The 18,459-nt window shown below is 36.0% G+C and overlaps 1 protein-coding gene across 1 annotated transcript in view; it reads left to right on the top strand.

Moving 5' to 3' along the window:
* Positions 1-1,171: 1,171 nt before the first annotated feature.
* HDAC9 (histone deacetylase 9) overlaps positions 1,172-18,459 on the top strand; it is a 644,065-nt gene continuing 626,777 nt past the window's right edge. The window contains exon 1 of the mRNA XM_032483885.1: positions 1,172-1,425. Coding sequence (XP_032339776.1) covers positions 1,410-1,425 — 16 coding nt within the window. The 5' untranslated portion in view covers positions 1,172-1,409. The remainder of the gene's footprint in view (positions 1,426-18,459) is intronic.

Here is an 18,459-nt window from a genome sequence, read left to right as displayed (position 1 = left end):
TACTTGGGTACATCCGTCTTCTGATTTGTAGATAGCTTAGTATTTACATCTGGTCTTTAGCCAGTGCTTGAGATGGAGCAGAATTGAGTATTTGAGAGATACTACATTTTTTTGTCCATTTCAACTGTGGTCCTTTCTGAATATGTTCAAAGGGCTTTTCATAGTTATTGTCCTTTGACTTTTTAAAAAACTAAATATACTTTCTATTGCTTATTTCTTATTGTAAAACCTCATGTTCATTTTGGAAAAATTAGAAAACACTGAAAAGTAAATAGGAAAAAAAAAAAAAGACCCATCCATAGAGAGTTACTGTTTAACACATTGGCAGCTACTCCAGAGTCTGTTCTATAGCATTCATCTCTAAATGTTTTTACAAGATGAGACCAAAGTCTTGGTCACTTGCATGCTACACTAAATATCATATCTTTGATATTACCTATTTTGTAAATGTCATTACAATATTTTTTTAATTGAGCAATTAATACCTAAGGCAGAGATCATGTCAGACTATGGACTGTTTGCCAGTCTTTTGAAAAAGCAGGTTTCACTTAAAAATCCAGTTGTTTATTTTCTCTTGAAAAATGAGAAGCTCTGCAGTGCTCAAAATCTGCCAGTTATGGCTGCTGATGGCTCTTGGGTGACAGCGTTTTGTATGCTGCAATCTTTCGGAGTTGGATCAACATATAAAAAGTATTTTCATTAAGATGTGTCTCAGGTCCTGTATTTTCTTCTCATTTATTGCAGATACACCTAGAAAACAGTTCATAGCTTCCTCAGAGGACATTTAATTTTCCCTCATCCAGAGGCACATATCTACTACTTTGTCCAATGTTTTAATTGCTAAACTCCAGAGGAAGAGAGCCATCCAGACCAGGGCCTCAAGTTGTAGAAGTTTCTATATCCTGTAAACTGGCTCCCTTCTAGGACAGAATAATTTATCAACAAATGAAACACCAGCTACTTCCCACACGTCCTCTGATTGCATTAAAAATCACTCTTTTCCCCACCCAACTGAGGAGCTTATGCAGAGTATAGAGCTGACAGATATTCTCTCTCCTCCTCCTCACTTTGTTGAATCACTGGTTTCTGTAGTCTGTTAGGCTTCTTATTAAGAGTAATAAAATGTTCATTCATTAACTGTCTCATGCCGATGAACTAGATATTGTCACTCTTTCCCCTTAAGTTATGCTGTGTTTATAAAGTCGTGCTGTAGCAGGGAAGTTAGCTGGAAAACTGATTTTGTGTCTGCAGCATCAGGTACTATTTAACCAGTGGGAGGGACTGATAAAATTAGCAAGTTGACTAACCACTTCCCTTCCTTGTGGCTCTTTAATATTATAACGGATACAGAAAAGTTCAGAAGGACTGGGCTAGTTTTCGAAACCACAGCACACTTTGGCAAAGAGGGAATGCACAGCAGAGCGGGTAAGTTTCTTTCTTTTAATCTTTTAAGAGAACTGTGAGAAGGATATTGGGGTGGAAATTTTAAAGTTTGATCATGCAAGTAGTCTTAAGTAATTTGTAGGCTGTGGAAAGATAAACCTGTTAACGAGGAGGGAAGCAAAAGTTTTTCCAATCAGCAGCGGTAGCTCCAACAACAACAAACATTCAAGTGAGCTAAAGAGTGAACTCCGGGAATGTCTTTATTGTTCCGGATGGACGAGACTAAAATATTCTGAGGGGAGGATTCTTGTACTCGTAAAAGTTTTGATAAGTAAGTTCCTGCACTCTCAGTTCTTGTAATCCAGACTTTGGAATTATCAGCAGAGGCATTGACTTACTGAACTCAAATGTCCTTCTGGATCCTGAAACAGCTTAAGATCTTCAGTTATCTTCTCTGTGGTTGAAATGTTTGTTGCTTTCAACTTTTTATTAAGGAAAATCTTAAACAAAAACAAGAGTAGGGTGAACAGTATATACAGGAATCTACATAGATTCCCTGTGCACCTATGACACAGCTTCAAGAGTTATGAAGACAGGTCCCATGTTGTTTCATCCACACCTTGGTGGCACACTCCCCCACCTTTAGTTCAGCTGAATTGCAATATTTGAATGTGCTCATTGTGAACATTAAATGTAAGAGGCTGAGAATCTCCTAAAAGCTCATACCAGTTCAGTAATGTAAGTTTTAGAGAAATGTTATGATAGAAAATTCAATTATGAGTCAGAGAAAGCAAGACCAAGTTTCCAGTGGTTGCTTTACCTATGGGGGTGGGAGTACAAGATAGTAGTTCAGATTGTGAACTCTGAAGCCAGACTGTTTGCGGTCCAATTTTGGTTCCATTACAATTCAGCATCCTTGTGGAAGTTTCACAATGTTTCTGTGCCTCGGTTTATAATCTGAAAAATGAAGATAATAATAGTACTGATCTTTGCAGGGTAGGAGATGATGAGACAGTGCCTGTAAAGATTTCACAAATTGTTGAGAACAGCAGGTACTCATTGTAGGTTAGTCCTACAGCTGTTTGCTGAAATTATTAGAGCAATAGTAGAACTGAGATGTGTTCAAACAGGAAGCAAACATGTGTTTGAGTATACTTGGCTGTCTTCTGACCATTGTTTTTCTCCTGATCATTTGATTATGTGAGGCTTAGAGAAATCCCCTGAGATCTCTTTCTTGCTCCTGGGCCCTGAAAACTCTTCACCACCAACTCTGAGTTAGTTCTTTTTGCAAACAGTGTCAGAGCTGGTCTTGTCCATCCTCTCGCTTTGAAGATGAGGGATGAGAAATTTGTCTAAGCTCACAAGGCAAGGAGTAGTGGACTGAGAGAGGAGTCATGGGCTTCTCTAATCCTTGCAAGGGGGTGTGTTGTAATTGGGCTTAGGCAACCCTGCTGGGCTTCGGAGGCTGCCTCATATCCGAGCTCATGTCCTTTCCTCTCAGGGTCAGAGCTCTCCAGGCTTGCCTCTGCTTTCCAGGGCCACAGCTGCCCAGATAATTTTCCTTAGTCATGAGGTTGGAGACATTCTGACGGTGGCAACAAATAGGGAGGTGAAGACCTTCCCTGGTCTGTTACTTCTCCACAGTATTAATAAAAATATGAATGGCTGCTGTTTATTGAGCATTTACTATGTGCCTGATACTGCACTAGGTGACGTTCTCGTAGGTAATTTATATAATATAGATAAGGGAACTGAGGCACTGAGAGATTAAGCAATTTACTTTGATTACCCAGCTAATAAGAGTCAGTCAGGATTTTGTTCCAAGTCTGTCTGACTTAACCATGTCTTAGAGCATTTGTCCATAAGAAATCAGTTTATTTGTACATGTGCAATCAAAACGCATCCACGATTTTGCGTGTAGCCTTTCCTGAAGGTAAAAGTCATTGATATTCCTTTAAAGCAAGTTGAATGGAAAAGCTTTTGTCTAGCAATAGTTTTCCCACAGTGAATTTTCATAATGCTTAATTATAAGCTGAAATTTTGTCAGAAATCTTGTCAAATACAGAGGATGGTGGGGGCGGGGGTGGGGTTACCAGTGTAATGAGGTAAAGATTGAATTGAGAGGATAAAAAAAGAAATGCTCTTTTAGTAAATTAACCATGCCTCAGTGGTGGATTTTGTTTTTTAAGCCGTTTGTCTCTCTTGAGTTTTTGTAAACGATGGTTTAAATTCATCTAAGTCAATTTTCGAGAACATGCAGTGCTGTTGTAAAACAAATGATAAACACTGATGCGCTGCAGAAATAAAAATTGGCTGAATCTTCTGGGAGGTGCTGAAGAGAACTGGGACATACACAGTCAGACATTTTAGAAAGCTGAAATTAACTTGCAATGCTTTTTCTTTTAGATTACTTACTGGTACAACTGTAAAAATAGAACCAAACGTGTGAATGAAGGAAGAGGTTAATTTCACAACTTGGGAGAATTTTTATTTTCCCCTTCAGTGGAGTAATGGTGTTTAAAAAATATTTCCTTCACTAAAAAGGACACTGTCTGGAATTTCTAGCAAAAAATGAAAACATCAGATATAAAATGATTGACTTTTCTTATCAGGCAATAGGATACATTCAGTAATCTTTCATCTTTACTTTTATCTTTTCTTCACTGGCTACAGGCTACAGTACTTTTGTCATCATGATAGAATCAGCCAGGCTTTCCTTACAGAAACATTGGAAGAGATTTGAAATCCTGCTGTCTTTTTGCAGAGAAGTGGGGGGATAAATGGAATTGAGGCTGCTGGTGGGGGAGGGACTTAAATGGGAAGGATCATTGTTGTAAAGCATCCTTGGATTCTGAAACCTTTGAGAAAGCAAGGAGGCAGTTTAGTACTGGCAAGCCATTTTTTTTCCAGAATTAATCCAATAACTATGTTTTTAATTTTCCTACTAATGTCTTTATCTCATAAGAGCATGATTCACAACTAGAAAAGTACGATTCCGGGGTGGAAATTTCTGTATCTGTCTATGGTTAGAAACAGGTTCAGAAGTGCCATTTAGCTTGTTAGGGTTCCCTTCTTTATGCACTAATGTAATTTTAGATGGCTTGGTCAACCCCACTGGATGACTGAATAGCGATCCTCTCAGGCTCCCAAATCCACCTTTTCTGTCCTAATATTTAACATTTGTCCCTTTTATGTCACTTCTGTTTGGAGATTAAATGTTTTGTTAGAAGTCTTGAGTGACTAAAGCATTGTTTTTCCTTGAGGAGTTCTTTTTTGTTCTATCAGCCATTTAGTCACAACTTTTTACTGTTACCTACTCTGGAGATTCAGAGATCAATAATCATAGCGCCTACCCTCACAAAGTTTACAGACTAGTGGTGAAACAAAGTTGTATGAAATGAGTGAAGCTGTAGTTCATAAAATATATCCTGTCTTTCTTGGACCAACTACATTGGGAAAGGCAGTGTGTGTGTGGTTAAGAGACCAAGCTCTGAGATCAGAGAGCCATTGTTCAGATCCCATTACTCTGCGATTTTTGTGTATCTTACTAACCTTCTTAAGCCTTGATTTCCTTATCTGAAGAATGATACCGAGCTCATAGGGGTGTTGTATGAATCATATGTTATAATACATGTTAAATATTTGCACAGTGTGTCATATATAATATGGGGGATCAGGGAATGTCTCTCTAAAAAGAAGCTCACTTTAAGATGAACCTGAATGACACAGAAAGATCCTTCTAGTCACAGAGGAACTGCATGTGCCAAAGTGGTAAAGAGTTTGCTCTCTCTGAGAAAGAGGGTAAAGGCTAGTTTGGTTGAAGCATGTCAAATGAGGAAAATTGCTTGCAGGTTTAGACAGAGGAGTCCAGATTGTGCAGGGTCTAGTAGGTCATGGTAGGGAGGTGACATATTGTTCTAAGTGCAATCAGAAGTGATTGAAAGTTTGCACAGGAAGTTGCATGATCTGAATACTGGTTTTAAATTAGCTGCAGAGTGGAGAACAGGTTCTCAAGAAGCAAGATTAAGACACATGGAAACAGGTTAGAAGATACTTAGAGTAGCCTAGTCCAGAAATGACGGCAGCCTGGAATAAGTAGTCCCAGTGGGTGTAAGGGCAGTGGACAGAGCTGAAAGATTCAGTATAATCAATAGGATTTGGTCAAGAATTGGATGTGAAAGTAAGAGTGATGAGAATGTCAATTTTGATTCTGTGGCATGAGCAGCTGTGTCAAAGGAGTTGTCATCTATGAAGATGGGACAAATTGTTGGAGGAGCAATCTTGGACATCTCAGTTGAAATGCTTTTGAAACATTCAGGGGAACATGTTAAGTAGGTAATTGATGGCATATAGATGGTGTATGAAGCCATAGAAATAAATGTGATCACCTAGTGAGATGGTATGATGTGAGAAAAGCTGAGGGCTCAATACTCAACCATTCAGAAGACAGGTAGAGGAGAAGTAGACAGTAAAGGGTATGAATAAGTAGTAGCTAAAGAAAAGGGAAAACTAGAAAGCATAGAATATTCAGGAAAAATTAATGGTTACCCATATCCAGTGCTAATTCAAAAGCTAATAAATTACCAAAAAATTTCATGGGATTTGGTAATGTGGAGCTCATTGGCAGACAACAAATAGGCAGAAAATTTAATTTCTTTAAAATATTATTGCATTTTGATGTATTGAGTAATCAGTTTTGCTACTGACTAATTCAACAAATGGATAAGGTTAATTCTACTTAAGAGTCATGTTATTTCCCTAAGTGACAATATATTTATAAGTTTCTATTTTATTTTCACATAACTGTATAGTATTCAGGGAAATAATAATAAACTATTTATGCCAGTCTGAATTTATTTCCCCTAAAGTGTGAATTGCTTGAACTCAGCACTTTCTTCATATTTATATTTCTAATGTGACAGCTGCTGGGTACTGTCCCTAAGGGCACCTCTCGGGGGTGCCATTCAATAGACAGGGGCAGTTTTATCCTCTGGGGATATTTGGCAATATCTGGAGACATTTTTAAATGTCACATTTGGGGCAAAGTATGCTACTAGCTTCTAGTGGGAAGATGCCAGGAATGCTGCTAAATATCCTATAATCACAGGATATCCTCACACAACAAATGATTATTTGACCCAAAATGTCAATAATGCAGAGGTTGAGAAACCCTGACACTGACTATGATGCAGACCTCTGCAGGGCCCACCATGATGTGTTGGCAATAATAGTTGTTGACTTGAGTTTTTCTGCAAAACAGTGGGGATCTCTTATTGTGTTTCTCATGGTCTACCAGTAGGTTTGTGTAGTAAAGTAATTTTTGAATTTCATTTGTATGACTGCCTCTGCAGAATTAATTTTTAACAGAATTTACCTATAGTATTAGAAGTAGAAGGCAGTACTCCACCCAATGGACGTTAGACTTTTTACATCAGAGTTGGAACCTTTCAGGAGAGTTAACTCCTATGCTAAAGTGTATATTAAAGACATAAAAACAAAGATATACAGATAGTTTAATGTTAAAAAATAGTTTTGGAAGTTACTAGATTCATTTTTTTAAAAACCTAGAAGGTCCCATCCCTATTAATTTTTTTTTACTTTCAGTTATTATAAAATAGTTTATATATCTAAAATGTATATGCATAAATATAATGAACTACTAGGTAGATGTAACCAATTTAAGAAATTGAATACAGTGATTATCAATGAAGCCTCCTATGTGACTCCCCACCCCCAAAGATGAATACAACTCTGAATTTTTGTTTGTTTCTTTAATTTGTGTTAAAGTTTATATATATATAAAAATAAACAAGGTAGGGAATTAGAGTTTTTAAAATGTTTATGTCTTTGAAATTAGACCCTTATCTTACACCATATGCCAAATCAACTCAAAATGAATTAAGGCTTAAGCATAATACCTGAAACTCTAAAGCTCCTAGGAAATAATATAGAGGGAAAACTTCATTTTACTGGCCTTGACAATGACTTCTTGGATATGACACCAAAAGCACAGAAAACAAAAGCAAAAATCAACAAGTGGGACTACATCAAACTAAACAGCTTCTACATAGCAAAGGAAACCATCAATAGAATGTAAAGGCAGCTTACGGATTGGGAGAAATTGTCTGCAAGCCATGTATCTGATAAGGAGTTAGTAGCCAAAAGATATAAGAACTCAATAGGACGAAAACCAAGTAACCCGATTAAAATGGGCAAAGGACTTAAACAGATGTTTCTCCAGAGAAGACATGCAAATGGCTAGCAGGTGTATGAAAAGATGCTCATTGTTGCTAATTATCAGGAAAATACATATCAGAACAATGATGTATCACCTCCCACCTGTTATATGGACATTAAAAAAAAAACAAAATAACAAGTGTTAAAGAGGATGTGGAGAAATTGGAACCCTTATGCACTGTTGGTGGGAATGTAAAATGGTGCAGCAACTATGGAAAACAATGAGGTTCCTTAAAAGTTAAAAATAGAACTAATATATGATTCAGCAGTCCCACTTCTGGGTATTTATCCAGAAGAACTGAAATCAGGATCTCAAAGAGATATTAGCACCCTGTATTTATTGCCATATTTAATTCACAGTAGCCAAAAGGTAGAAACATCCAACGTGTGCATCAACAGATGAATGGATAATGTGGCATGTATGCAATGGAATGTTATTTAGCCATAAAAAGAAGAAAACCGTCATATGCTACAACATGGACTAACTGTGAGCACATTGTGCTAAGTGAAATAAACCAATCACAGAAGGAAAAATACAGCATGATTCCACTTATAAGAGTTATCTAAAGTAGTCAAACTCATAGTAAAAGAAACCAGGAATAGTGTTTGCCAGGGCTGGGGGAGGGGGAAATGGAAAGTTGCTATATAATGAATATAGAGTTTCAGTCAAGCAAGATGAAAAAGTTCTAGAGGTCTGATGTACAACATTATGCTTATAGTTAACAATACTATACTTTACTATTACACTTAAAAATTGTTGAGAGTAGACCCCATGTTATGTGTTTTTTCCACAATTAAAAAAAATGTCTATGCCTAAAGGATAGATTGACAAGGGGTAAAATGAAAGAATAAAACAAGCTCAATGTCTATTTGAGAAATGTCGGCATGTGGCTGTGAGGTCTCGCACCAAGGGTGAGGACAGTGGCACCAGTAGAAAGGAGTAGATATCTTTGTGACTGTCTGTATCCATGGATAAAGGCTGAGCCTGAGATCAAAATGGTAGTAGAATGGAGGTTTTATTAACAGAAGCACAGAAAGAGACAGGGGACAAGAAGCAGACAGAGTGAGACTGATTTTGTACCCTGTGCCTTTCTTCAAGAAGATCGAAGTACCATATTCATTATCTGGACCTGTATTTGCCATGGCAACAGGACATCTAAGAGTTTGCTCTCTCGGGGCAATTCCAGAAAGGGATGTAGTCATTGTCGAGATAGCAGAACTAGAGGCAGATATCTGAGTCTTCAGTGTGGGGTGCAAGTTGAAGTCTTATGAAAAGAAGAAAAATATGGACAAAAGAGATCTTATGTTGGGGAATGCCTATAGATGGTGGGATTAAACATAACCATTATGAGCTTTTTCTATTGTTTTTTGCTTATTTTTGTTCTAAAATCCTTTATCAATTTATTTCTACTTCACATGCTTCCTTTGTCTTTTTCTCTTTACAATATATTTTATTGTAGCAGACTAACATTCAAAACTAGGTTGGATTTTTGTGACAATAAATATGATGTTTGGATCTGGAATTTTTATATGACTTGTAACAAGTTTTTAGTCCCGATCGAAAGGAGTGTAATTATCAGAAGAACCAGAAGTGGCATCAGTGCTGGTACAACTGTGACATCAGTGATGTTTGTTTATAGTGTTGTCGTTCCCCTTTTATTGGCTTCTTTGACTCTTCAAAATAAGAAGTTAGTCTAGATAACATGTACAATTACTTAAAGACATGTTCTCTGCCTTTTGAGCTTTTCTCTTTTCATGAACCTTCTTTCTACCTGTTAGGGCCTAAGCCTAAGGGAATTTCACTCTGCTCTTTACTCTCTCACACCCAATTTAAATGTTACAGCTCTACATTCCCTTTTCTCAGAGACCTGCTAGTTTACTAATGCTAATGTGTCAAGTCTGTATTATTCACAGTAATCCACAATATGCTATTATTGGCCTAATGTATTCACTCCCAGATGGCATCTTCACTGGGGGCTTCATGCCTGCACCTAAAGTGGAGCTTAATGGAGAACTATTCAGGTACAATGGCAGATGTAAGCCAGACAGGCCTGTATTAGTATTACTTATTTTTACAAGTACTTTTTTTGGCCCATAGTTATCTAACCTTTATCAACATAACATTAGAAATTTAAGAAAGACATAAATTTTTATAATTTTCTTACTTCACATGATTTTCAGAAGAAATGCTTACTTTTAAAGTGGTTAGCTTTCTTTTATTCAGCTTGCACTTGAATTAATTAACTAGGTTCTTAAGTCAGTTTTTATGTTATCATGGTCCTGCATAGGACACTTGTAGGCATATACTACAGCTGCTCAGTGTTTTAACTCTCCCCATATGAAAGGTTATACAAACAAATAGTAAACCTGCTATTCTAGATTTACCTGTAAGAAAACTAGAATTTTATTGCAAATATTATACCAGAATTTTGTAGTTTTGTAATAACACCACGAATGAAAACCCAGTAGGTAGAAAAAATAGTATTTAATATTTACAGTTAGGATTGAATCTATTTGGTTCAAAATGATGAGTTAAATTTTAAACTTTTTTTGGAGCCCAGCTTTTCTTAAGTTTCCAAATGAATAAAGATGTATATACAATTAAAATTCAGTTTGTTATTAAAAACTGAATTAAGATGACAGTGAAAGAACAGCCTCAGGTGTGTGATCCTGCATTTTAAAGTGGTACATTTAATGTTTATGCAAGAGTAAGACTTTTAAAAAAATTTTTATTTTAAAAAGTGATTAGCACCTTGGCTGTATAGCTCCTAAGATTTTTTTTTTTGTAACACTGCATAAAATTTGAAGTGTTTCTTACTTCAAAATTTGACCTACTTAGAAAACTTCTGATAATTCCAATGTAATATATTCCCTCAGTTTTGTAAGCGCCTTTGGGTAATGTATTGGAGAGGCAAGTAATCTCATCAGGGAGCGTAATGGACCCCATCACATTTCAAGATATATTTTTTTCTTCTACTTCTGCTTCAAATTTAGTTCTGTGTTTAATGATACCACACTCTACTGGCAAGGGTACTTTTCCAAGTAGTTAAACTCTCTTTGCATACAAATGGTGTTTTTGGTCTGGCTGCCATTGCAGATCTTTTCCTTGAAATGAGGTGACATAATTTGATTTTTTTTACAGTCAGGAAAAAAGTGTTTGTTCATTTTGAGAGGCTAGAGAAAGAAAGGTTGTCACTGAGAAAATGCATGGTTTGACACAATTCGAAAAATGGATTGGTGCCAGCTCGAGAAACCAGGAACACATTCCTTCTTGATTGAAAAGTACGATTGGTCTGGTAGTAAAGGAAAATCTCCAGGATCAGGGACTTGGCAGTGAAGAGGGAAGCTGCACAGAGGAAAGGATCCCAACTCACCTTCACCTTAGCAAACACTTTTCCCTACTAGATTCCAGTGAGCTGCATATTTTAGTCACTGAAGTTAAATTTTGAAGGCTTTTCAAGAGACTCTCTTGACAAGTAAGATATTGTTTACTACCTATACTTTTACAGATGAAATACTTTAGGTACCAAGAAATATTGGGCAACTTTCCCAGCATCTCAGATGATTATCACCCTAAAACTCGAGTCTTCCTCCTCCTAGTGCAGTCTCTCTCTAGGTCATACTGATTTTTCCAAGGAACATCAAGAGTAGGCTCTGATTTCAACAGGTGGAAGACATCTTTCCATAAATATCAGGTTTACTTTGACTTACCAATACCTGAATGAACAAACCCAATGACTGAAGGACGTTTTGAAAGGAGGTTAGGTAAGCCATTACAAAAATATATTTAATAATATATAAAATATTTCCTGAACTAAGTAGAATAAAGCAGATTATAAAGCTATATATTAATTACATATGGAAGGTTTTCTTTTTCAAAATTCAGGCATACCACAAGCACAGATTGATTCAGTTCTTCTTTGCAAATATCATCTTAAATAAATATAAGTAAATATCTTAATAAATATATATTTTAATATTCTTGAACTATATACAACACAAACTATTCCAAGTAAACATGCAGCTTATATTAAAGCTAGGCAAAGCCTTATATTGCCTATACTTGCCAGAAAAAAAAAATTCCTGCATATTTTGGAAGACAAATATGATTTCATATACATAATTGACAAAATACTTTTAGGAAAAGATAATCATTTTACTAATGGTTATGAAATAACAGTTGAAAACTCTGAAATCATGGAGTCTATAATAAAATAATAGTTAATTATTTAATTATTTAAAAGTTAATAATAATAGTTAAAATAATATAATAGTTAATATAATAAAAATATGCTTGCACAATTCTTCATGGACCACGCTGAGAAAAATACTGTCAAGTAAAGAATTCAATAGAGTTAAAGAGTTTAGTTTTCTTTTTTTTTAAACTGAAGTTAAGAAATGCAAACATTTTTGTCCTTTAGGTGAACAATACTTTTTCCTGCAATGCAGTTTAAAAAAAATAAACTATGTGTTGCATATGCATTTGAAGACCACATCATACTCATTTTGTGTGAAATTGCTTAAAGAAATATTCTCTCAAGTTAAATATTCAATTGGAACTTTCCAGCTTCTCAACGTAAGCAGCTGAATTATATTTTAAGGTCATAATATTATGAGCTCTTTCTAAGTGAATAGGAGAGACAATGCCTATATTCTTAGATGGAGCAAGTTAATTTCAGTATGCTAGTTGAAGTTGCATTTTATGATAGAACATGAAAATGTCTTTATTTTAACTTTACACTGAATATAATTATAGGAAAAAACAGTCTAGGCACATTATAGATTTTTTTTTTTTGCATGAAGTGATTTAATACTCTATTTCATTCCAGAGACTTTAGTTTTCATTTAGTATCCCACTGAGATTGTAAATAGCTTAATACTTTCTTTCATATTACTATCTAAGCATTTAAATATAGAAATAAAGACCAAAACTTTGACTTACTGCATTTGAATATATGAATATATATAAATGTACAACAATAAGCATGTGTATAGAATGCATCACCATTATTATCTTTATTTGTAACTCATGAAATACAAAATAAGGAAATCAAAATAAATCTCCCCTCAAATGAGGAGTGCTATCCCCTTCTCCCATTTCTCCACCCAGAACTTACATTTAACATTGATGGTAAAAGAATGATGCAACAGGAAAAGGTCTACCTTCTTACTTAGATGTCCTCAGGTGAAAAGGTCTTAGCACACGTATGTTTTCCTGTTCCCTCTCAACTGCCACAGAGTTCAATACTTGAGAAAATGGGTTTTGCATAAATCTTCTACTGTAGTATTTTTGTGCATATGTATTTGACTAAGTGATTGACTTAAATGTTTGATGAATCTGACGTCATAAGTGTGGGTATCTCAAATCTAAAATATGGAGATATTAAAAACAGAGGTGTCACCATCAGCTGTCATTTTCCTTAAGTGGAAATTTCTCTTCTAACTTTAAGAGCCCAAGTTGCAATTAAGTAGACAATGTGCATGTGATTAATAATACTCCCCAGTCTGCTTGTTTGTTTACACTCTTGGGTCAGTGCTGCTGATTTTATGCACTTAATTGCCACATTGTGACGTATGCCCTTGTGCACAGCTCTCTAATAATGGTTCCAATGGGGACTCACTTGGCATATGTAATTTTTATGCATCATTTCAGTCAGCAAATGAGAAAAATCCAGATGATGATATTAAATGTATGACTTTTCTTTTCTTTTTTCTTTTTTTTTTTTTTGGCTTAGTCACTGCTAATGTATAGTGTGGCTGGAGCTGGGGGTTGAGATATCATGGAGAGGGCATTGGTCTTGAAGCCAAGATGATCTTGATTTTAACATAAACAGTATCATTGACTAGCTCAGTGACATTTGCAAATTGACTTTGCCTTTCCAAGTCTCAATTTCCTCAACTATAATGTCTACTTTGTAAGGTGGTAGTGAAGGTAACATGAAATACTTTATATAATGCTTGAGACTAACCTTTCAGAAGACATAGACAAATTGACTGCATCTTTATGAGTCTCAGTTTCCTCATCTGCAATGTCCACTCAGTAAGGGATAATAAAGGTAAAATGAAATTATTATGTGAAACTGGAAACTAACCTTCTGGAAGGCATAGACAATATCTAGTCTCTGTGCAGTGCAGTGTTTGGGACATAATGAGTACTCAGTAATTATTTATTTGAATTAATTAAGGCACTTAGAATGGTAGGTGTTTAACAAGTATTAGTACCATATTTTTCTGTTTTGGAGGTTCTATAGTTCATTGATTTACTAGCTAGCAATAAAGACTTCAGTTAAATAACTTTTTGAGGGGGTCCTAATTTCCCACATATACAATATTAAGTGTGATTTTGTCAACTGGCCTTTTTATGGCTTTTCCTAAAAGTATGTGATTTCACTGGATGCAGTAGCAAAAATTAGCCACTAAGAGATTGATGTTTTTCATAGAAAGAGCAGAACATGAGTTAATGTAATTACTAAGTGTGTGATAAATTCATTCCCACTGTAACATAGTCAAGTGACTAGCATACTAAGCTGTTAAATTTTCAGAGATGGCAAAGGAGTAGCTGTAGAATGAGACCTTAGATTATGTTGAAAAGCATAGGTGCTGGAGTTTGTGGTAGACGATTAGGTTTCTACCAAAATCCATTCCCCCTTGTTTCATGAAAAATAAAACTGTAACTGAGCACATGACTGAACAACTAGGCACTACAGTTCTCATTCTCCATTTGAGGTAGGTGTTGCCATGTGATTAAGTTCTTATGAACAGAATGTGAGTGATGTGTGCTGCTTCTGGATCTGTGCTTTAAGACATTTGTGTGTATTCTCCGTGCTCTTTCCCTCTCCTTTTGGCTGGAACCTAAGAGGTTTTTATCCACCTTCAACCATATGTTGACAGAGTGCTCTTACTCTTCCAAACCATGCATTTCCAAAGAACCATATCTAAACTCTAAGGTAAAGAAAGTGTAATTCCCCTTTTATCAGCTGGTTTTATGGTCTGTAAGCCAACAGGAAGAAGTAGTTATCCACAGCCATTTGAATAACAGAAAGCTCTGCTCTGCCCTGTGGAGGGTACAGAGAAGCAAAGCTTCTGATTTTTAGGTGGGGGTCTAGTTGATGAGATGATAAGACATATACATAACACACTATGTGATGTGGAACAAATAAAAGCTAATGGCAGTAATTGTTTAAAGGTTCAGGAAAAGGGAGCTGGCACAATGGGCTGGGCTGGACTGATAAGGAAAGCTTCGAGTAGGCATGGAGGGAGATGCTTTCTGGGTCTTGAGAGACTATTAGAACAAGGAAAGTGACTTGAGCCGAGATGAGTGGGCTGAAAGACCGTGATGTATTTTAGTTTAGGTCCACCTCAACCCTAAGCAGGCCCTGAGGCAAGGAATCAACTTTAAGTCATTTATTTGAGAGGATATTCCAGGAAACTCTTAATAGGGGGAAGCAGCAAGAGAATGGAAGGCAGCCCCCAAGATACTATGTTATCAAGTAAGTTGCTACCCTGGATAACTAAGGCTTAGTTCTACTGGGGGACTGAAGGGAAACAGTGTATAACATGCACACCAGAGATATTCTACCCAGGGGTGAGGGAGCTGAGGAGTTTGTATGCCAACTCATAATCTTAGTTGTTGGTTGAGGGCCACAGGACAGGACTTAGGTGGCTGTGGGAGTGTTATGTCCCTAGCATTTCTGGCCATTGGAAGAGAAATACAGGTATGGGCAGTAGGGGATCAAAGTCTAGCCAGTTTATACTGCAGTGGTAAAGGCAAAAAGACATGGAAGGGCAGTTAACAGCATCCCCTACAGCACGTTTTCAGAAGCAAATTTGAGTGAAGCAGCTTTAGACGTGTTCCAAGGGTGTGCTTATGTGGTTCTCATTTGTAAGAAAATAAAAGTTGATAGTAAGACGAGTTTAGCTAACATTGAGTAATTAGGAGTAATTCAAAATTGACTGGTGGATTCCGGTCCTTCCACACACAGCTTTGGTCTCTCTTCATATACTGTTGTATTCATGCGACTGCTCTGCTTTTCTCAAACACCTTTTGATCAAGGCACTTTCCTGCTCACAATCCTTGGGTGGATACCAATGCTGATAGGATTCTGTCTTAACTCTAGCCTTAAATTCAAGACTTCTACGATCTTTTCAACATTTTTTCTAGCTTCACCAATACTTTTCAATATAAATTCTTCATTCCAACCAGATTGTTTACTCCCATTCCTCCTGTTATTCTGGACATGTGAAAAACCTCCCACTTACTTACATTCTTCCCATTCTCTGTATCCACTTTGGCAATCCTCTTACATAGCCATCTCTCATGGCCCGCTGAGCCAGCAGTGGCCTCACTTCTATTCTCACTGCACAGTTCACATGGTGACATGTCTTCTGTTTATTAACTTGAATTGTTATTTCTCACTGTTATTTTTAAGTTTGTTGTGTGCTTATGTCTTGATTCCCCAGCTAGATTGTATACTCTTTGAGAAAGACAGTTCTGTCCATTTTGGGGTAGGGCGTTTTGGCAAGACGATCTGCTTTGAAGCCATACTTCCTGGGTTCAAATCCAGGCTCCACCACTTACAAGTTTTGTGTCCATGGGCAAGTAGTTGATGTCTGCATGGACATTTATACTGATCAATAAAAAGAATGCACATGGGTGAAACTTCTGCCTAATACATATTAGAAAAGTCTCTTATATTATGAGAATCATCTTGAACATTGACTTCTGTAAAAAAAATGATTATTATTTAGGGCCATTCAAAGAAAAAACAAAGCCAAAGTCCTTCTTGTTACACTATGTCATCTCAAATTAAGTGCTTTACCATCGTTAGTTTCTAAAAATATTTTCTAACATTATAAAATCATAGCAATCAAAATCATGGTGATATTTTAAAAACAGTAGTCATATACATAGAAGCAACATATATTACTGATAAACACCAAAGATCATGTGGGAAATGAAGGTTATGCATCTATGAGTCTCCATCTGACCAGATGTACCTTCTACATAATGAAAATACTTGAAGTCCTGCTAGATGTAGAAGAGAAATGTTTCTGAGACTAGCAAAAATACGTATATATGAAATGTTACAAATAAGTTAGATTCTTTGTTAAAAGTTAGCCTGTGATTCTGAAAAGTAATGAAAAAATTCTTTATGTATGCTCAATTTCTTCAATTTAAATAAAGATTTCAGAGCATTGTCTTAGTTTATGTTTACATTTCTGAGCAATGTAATATTTTAACAGTGTTGTGAACCCATTTTGATTTTTAAAGACTTCTTAATTCATTTAGTGAACTTGGTTCTGGCCAACTAGATTACTTAGAATGTGAAATTGGCAAAACCAAGCCCACGTAGAATATTTTAAACATCAAAGAGGGGGGGGGAAAGTCACTATTTTAGCTGTTTCCTTCATAGTCATGTGGGTTTATTTGACCATGTACAAGGAAGGAAAGCTTTTCCTGTAAGGAAAAAATTAAACTTGAACTCTGATCTGTAATTATTTAACCTTTGGAAAGTTTACAGCTTTATCATTGGCTATCAATAAACCCTGCTCCCCACTAAAGTAATATTGGATTTGCATTTAGTATGTGATAGTGGTTTTAAATGTTTTTGAAGATGTAAAAGTTTTGGTAGCCTCTGTAGATAATTGAAGATATACTACTTTGTGGGGAAAAGTGTTAGGTCTGACATGGAGAGATGTTCTGTTAATCCTTTTCTCATGCTAGATTTATAACAAAAAGTAGAAACTATGTAAAGCCAGAATATGTTATATGTATTGTCTATATGAGAGGTTGCTAGCCATTATTTTCCCTCTTATTCATACTGTCACCCAATTTAAATTCCAAATCTGAGGATTAATGTGAATTTTTATGGATGAATATGAAGACAAAAAAACAGTACATCACATGCCTTCTTGGTGCTGTATTTTAAGTCCACTTTATAAGGCAGGTTTTACCTGCATGTGGGGATATAAAAACTGAGGTCTAGAAACCTCAGGAAGCTTGTAGAAAGTCACATGTCTGGTAAGGGGTGAATTAGCATCAATCCCATGCTCCTGTTTATGCTTGTTGATGTCTCTACATCAATACCTATTGGCTATATTTTATTGCACAATTGTAAGTTTACTGAAACTGACCAGAATTATGTGTAAAGCTGGGCTTGTTTTATGAAATTTTGGGAAGAATTGAAGTGTGTCATTTCTAGCGCAGTGAAATGTTCAGCCCTTCATGCAGGATTCATTTTTCTCTACCCACTGGACATCTATCCTTGGTTTAAACACCCATTTCCTTCAAGGTCTTTCTAATGAGACTTTGTGGATTTTCCAAAAAATAGATTGTGTCACTGACAGTTTATTCACCTTACTTACATAGTTCGAGGAACTGCTTATTTAAATTTAGATACTGTTTCTGATGAAATGTTTTGACAAAGTAATACCAGCTTGATACTATTTAAAATATTTTGACAGATGGGAAAATTGTTTCAGTCTGAGTTGAGCAATACTTTATTGCAGTATTTTGCCAGTTAGAAAAAAATGGTAAAGGTAGCCTCACTGTTCCCGAAAATAACATCCTTCCAATTCTCCCTGAGAAAAGAAAGGGCTCCATTCAGTCCTAGATTACAATATGTGTACCGCGTATGTTAAGAATTCAAGCAGTTAAAACAAGAAGGAACATTTGGGGATTATTTCCAAACAGGGAACATTTATTGTTCTGTAAGCAAACAGAACCTAAAGAACTTTAAGGAACATTTGTTGCTATAGCACTTTATCAGAGCTTTCTCATGCTCTGATGAGTGTGCTCTCAATTAATGATACTGAATCACTAGGATGTAAAAACTGGTT

The sequence above is a fragment of the Camelus ferus genome, chromosome 7 (genome assembly GCF_009834535.1).
Source record: "Camelus ferus isolate YT-003-E chromosome 7, BCGSAC_Cfer_1.0, whole genome shotgun sequence".
NCBI classification, from domain to species: Eukaryota; Metazoa; Chordata; class Mammalia; order Artiodactyla; family Camelidae; genus Camelus; species Camelus ferus.
The sequence above is the reverse complement of the archived record's forward strand: the minus strand, read 5'-3'. Positions and strand labels throughout refer to the sequence as shown.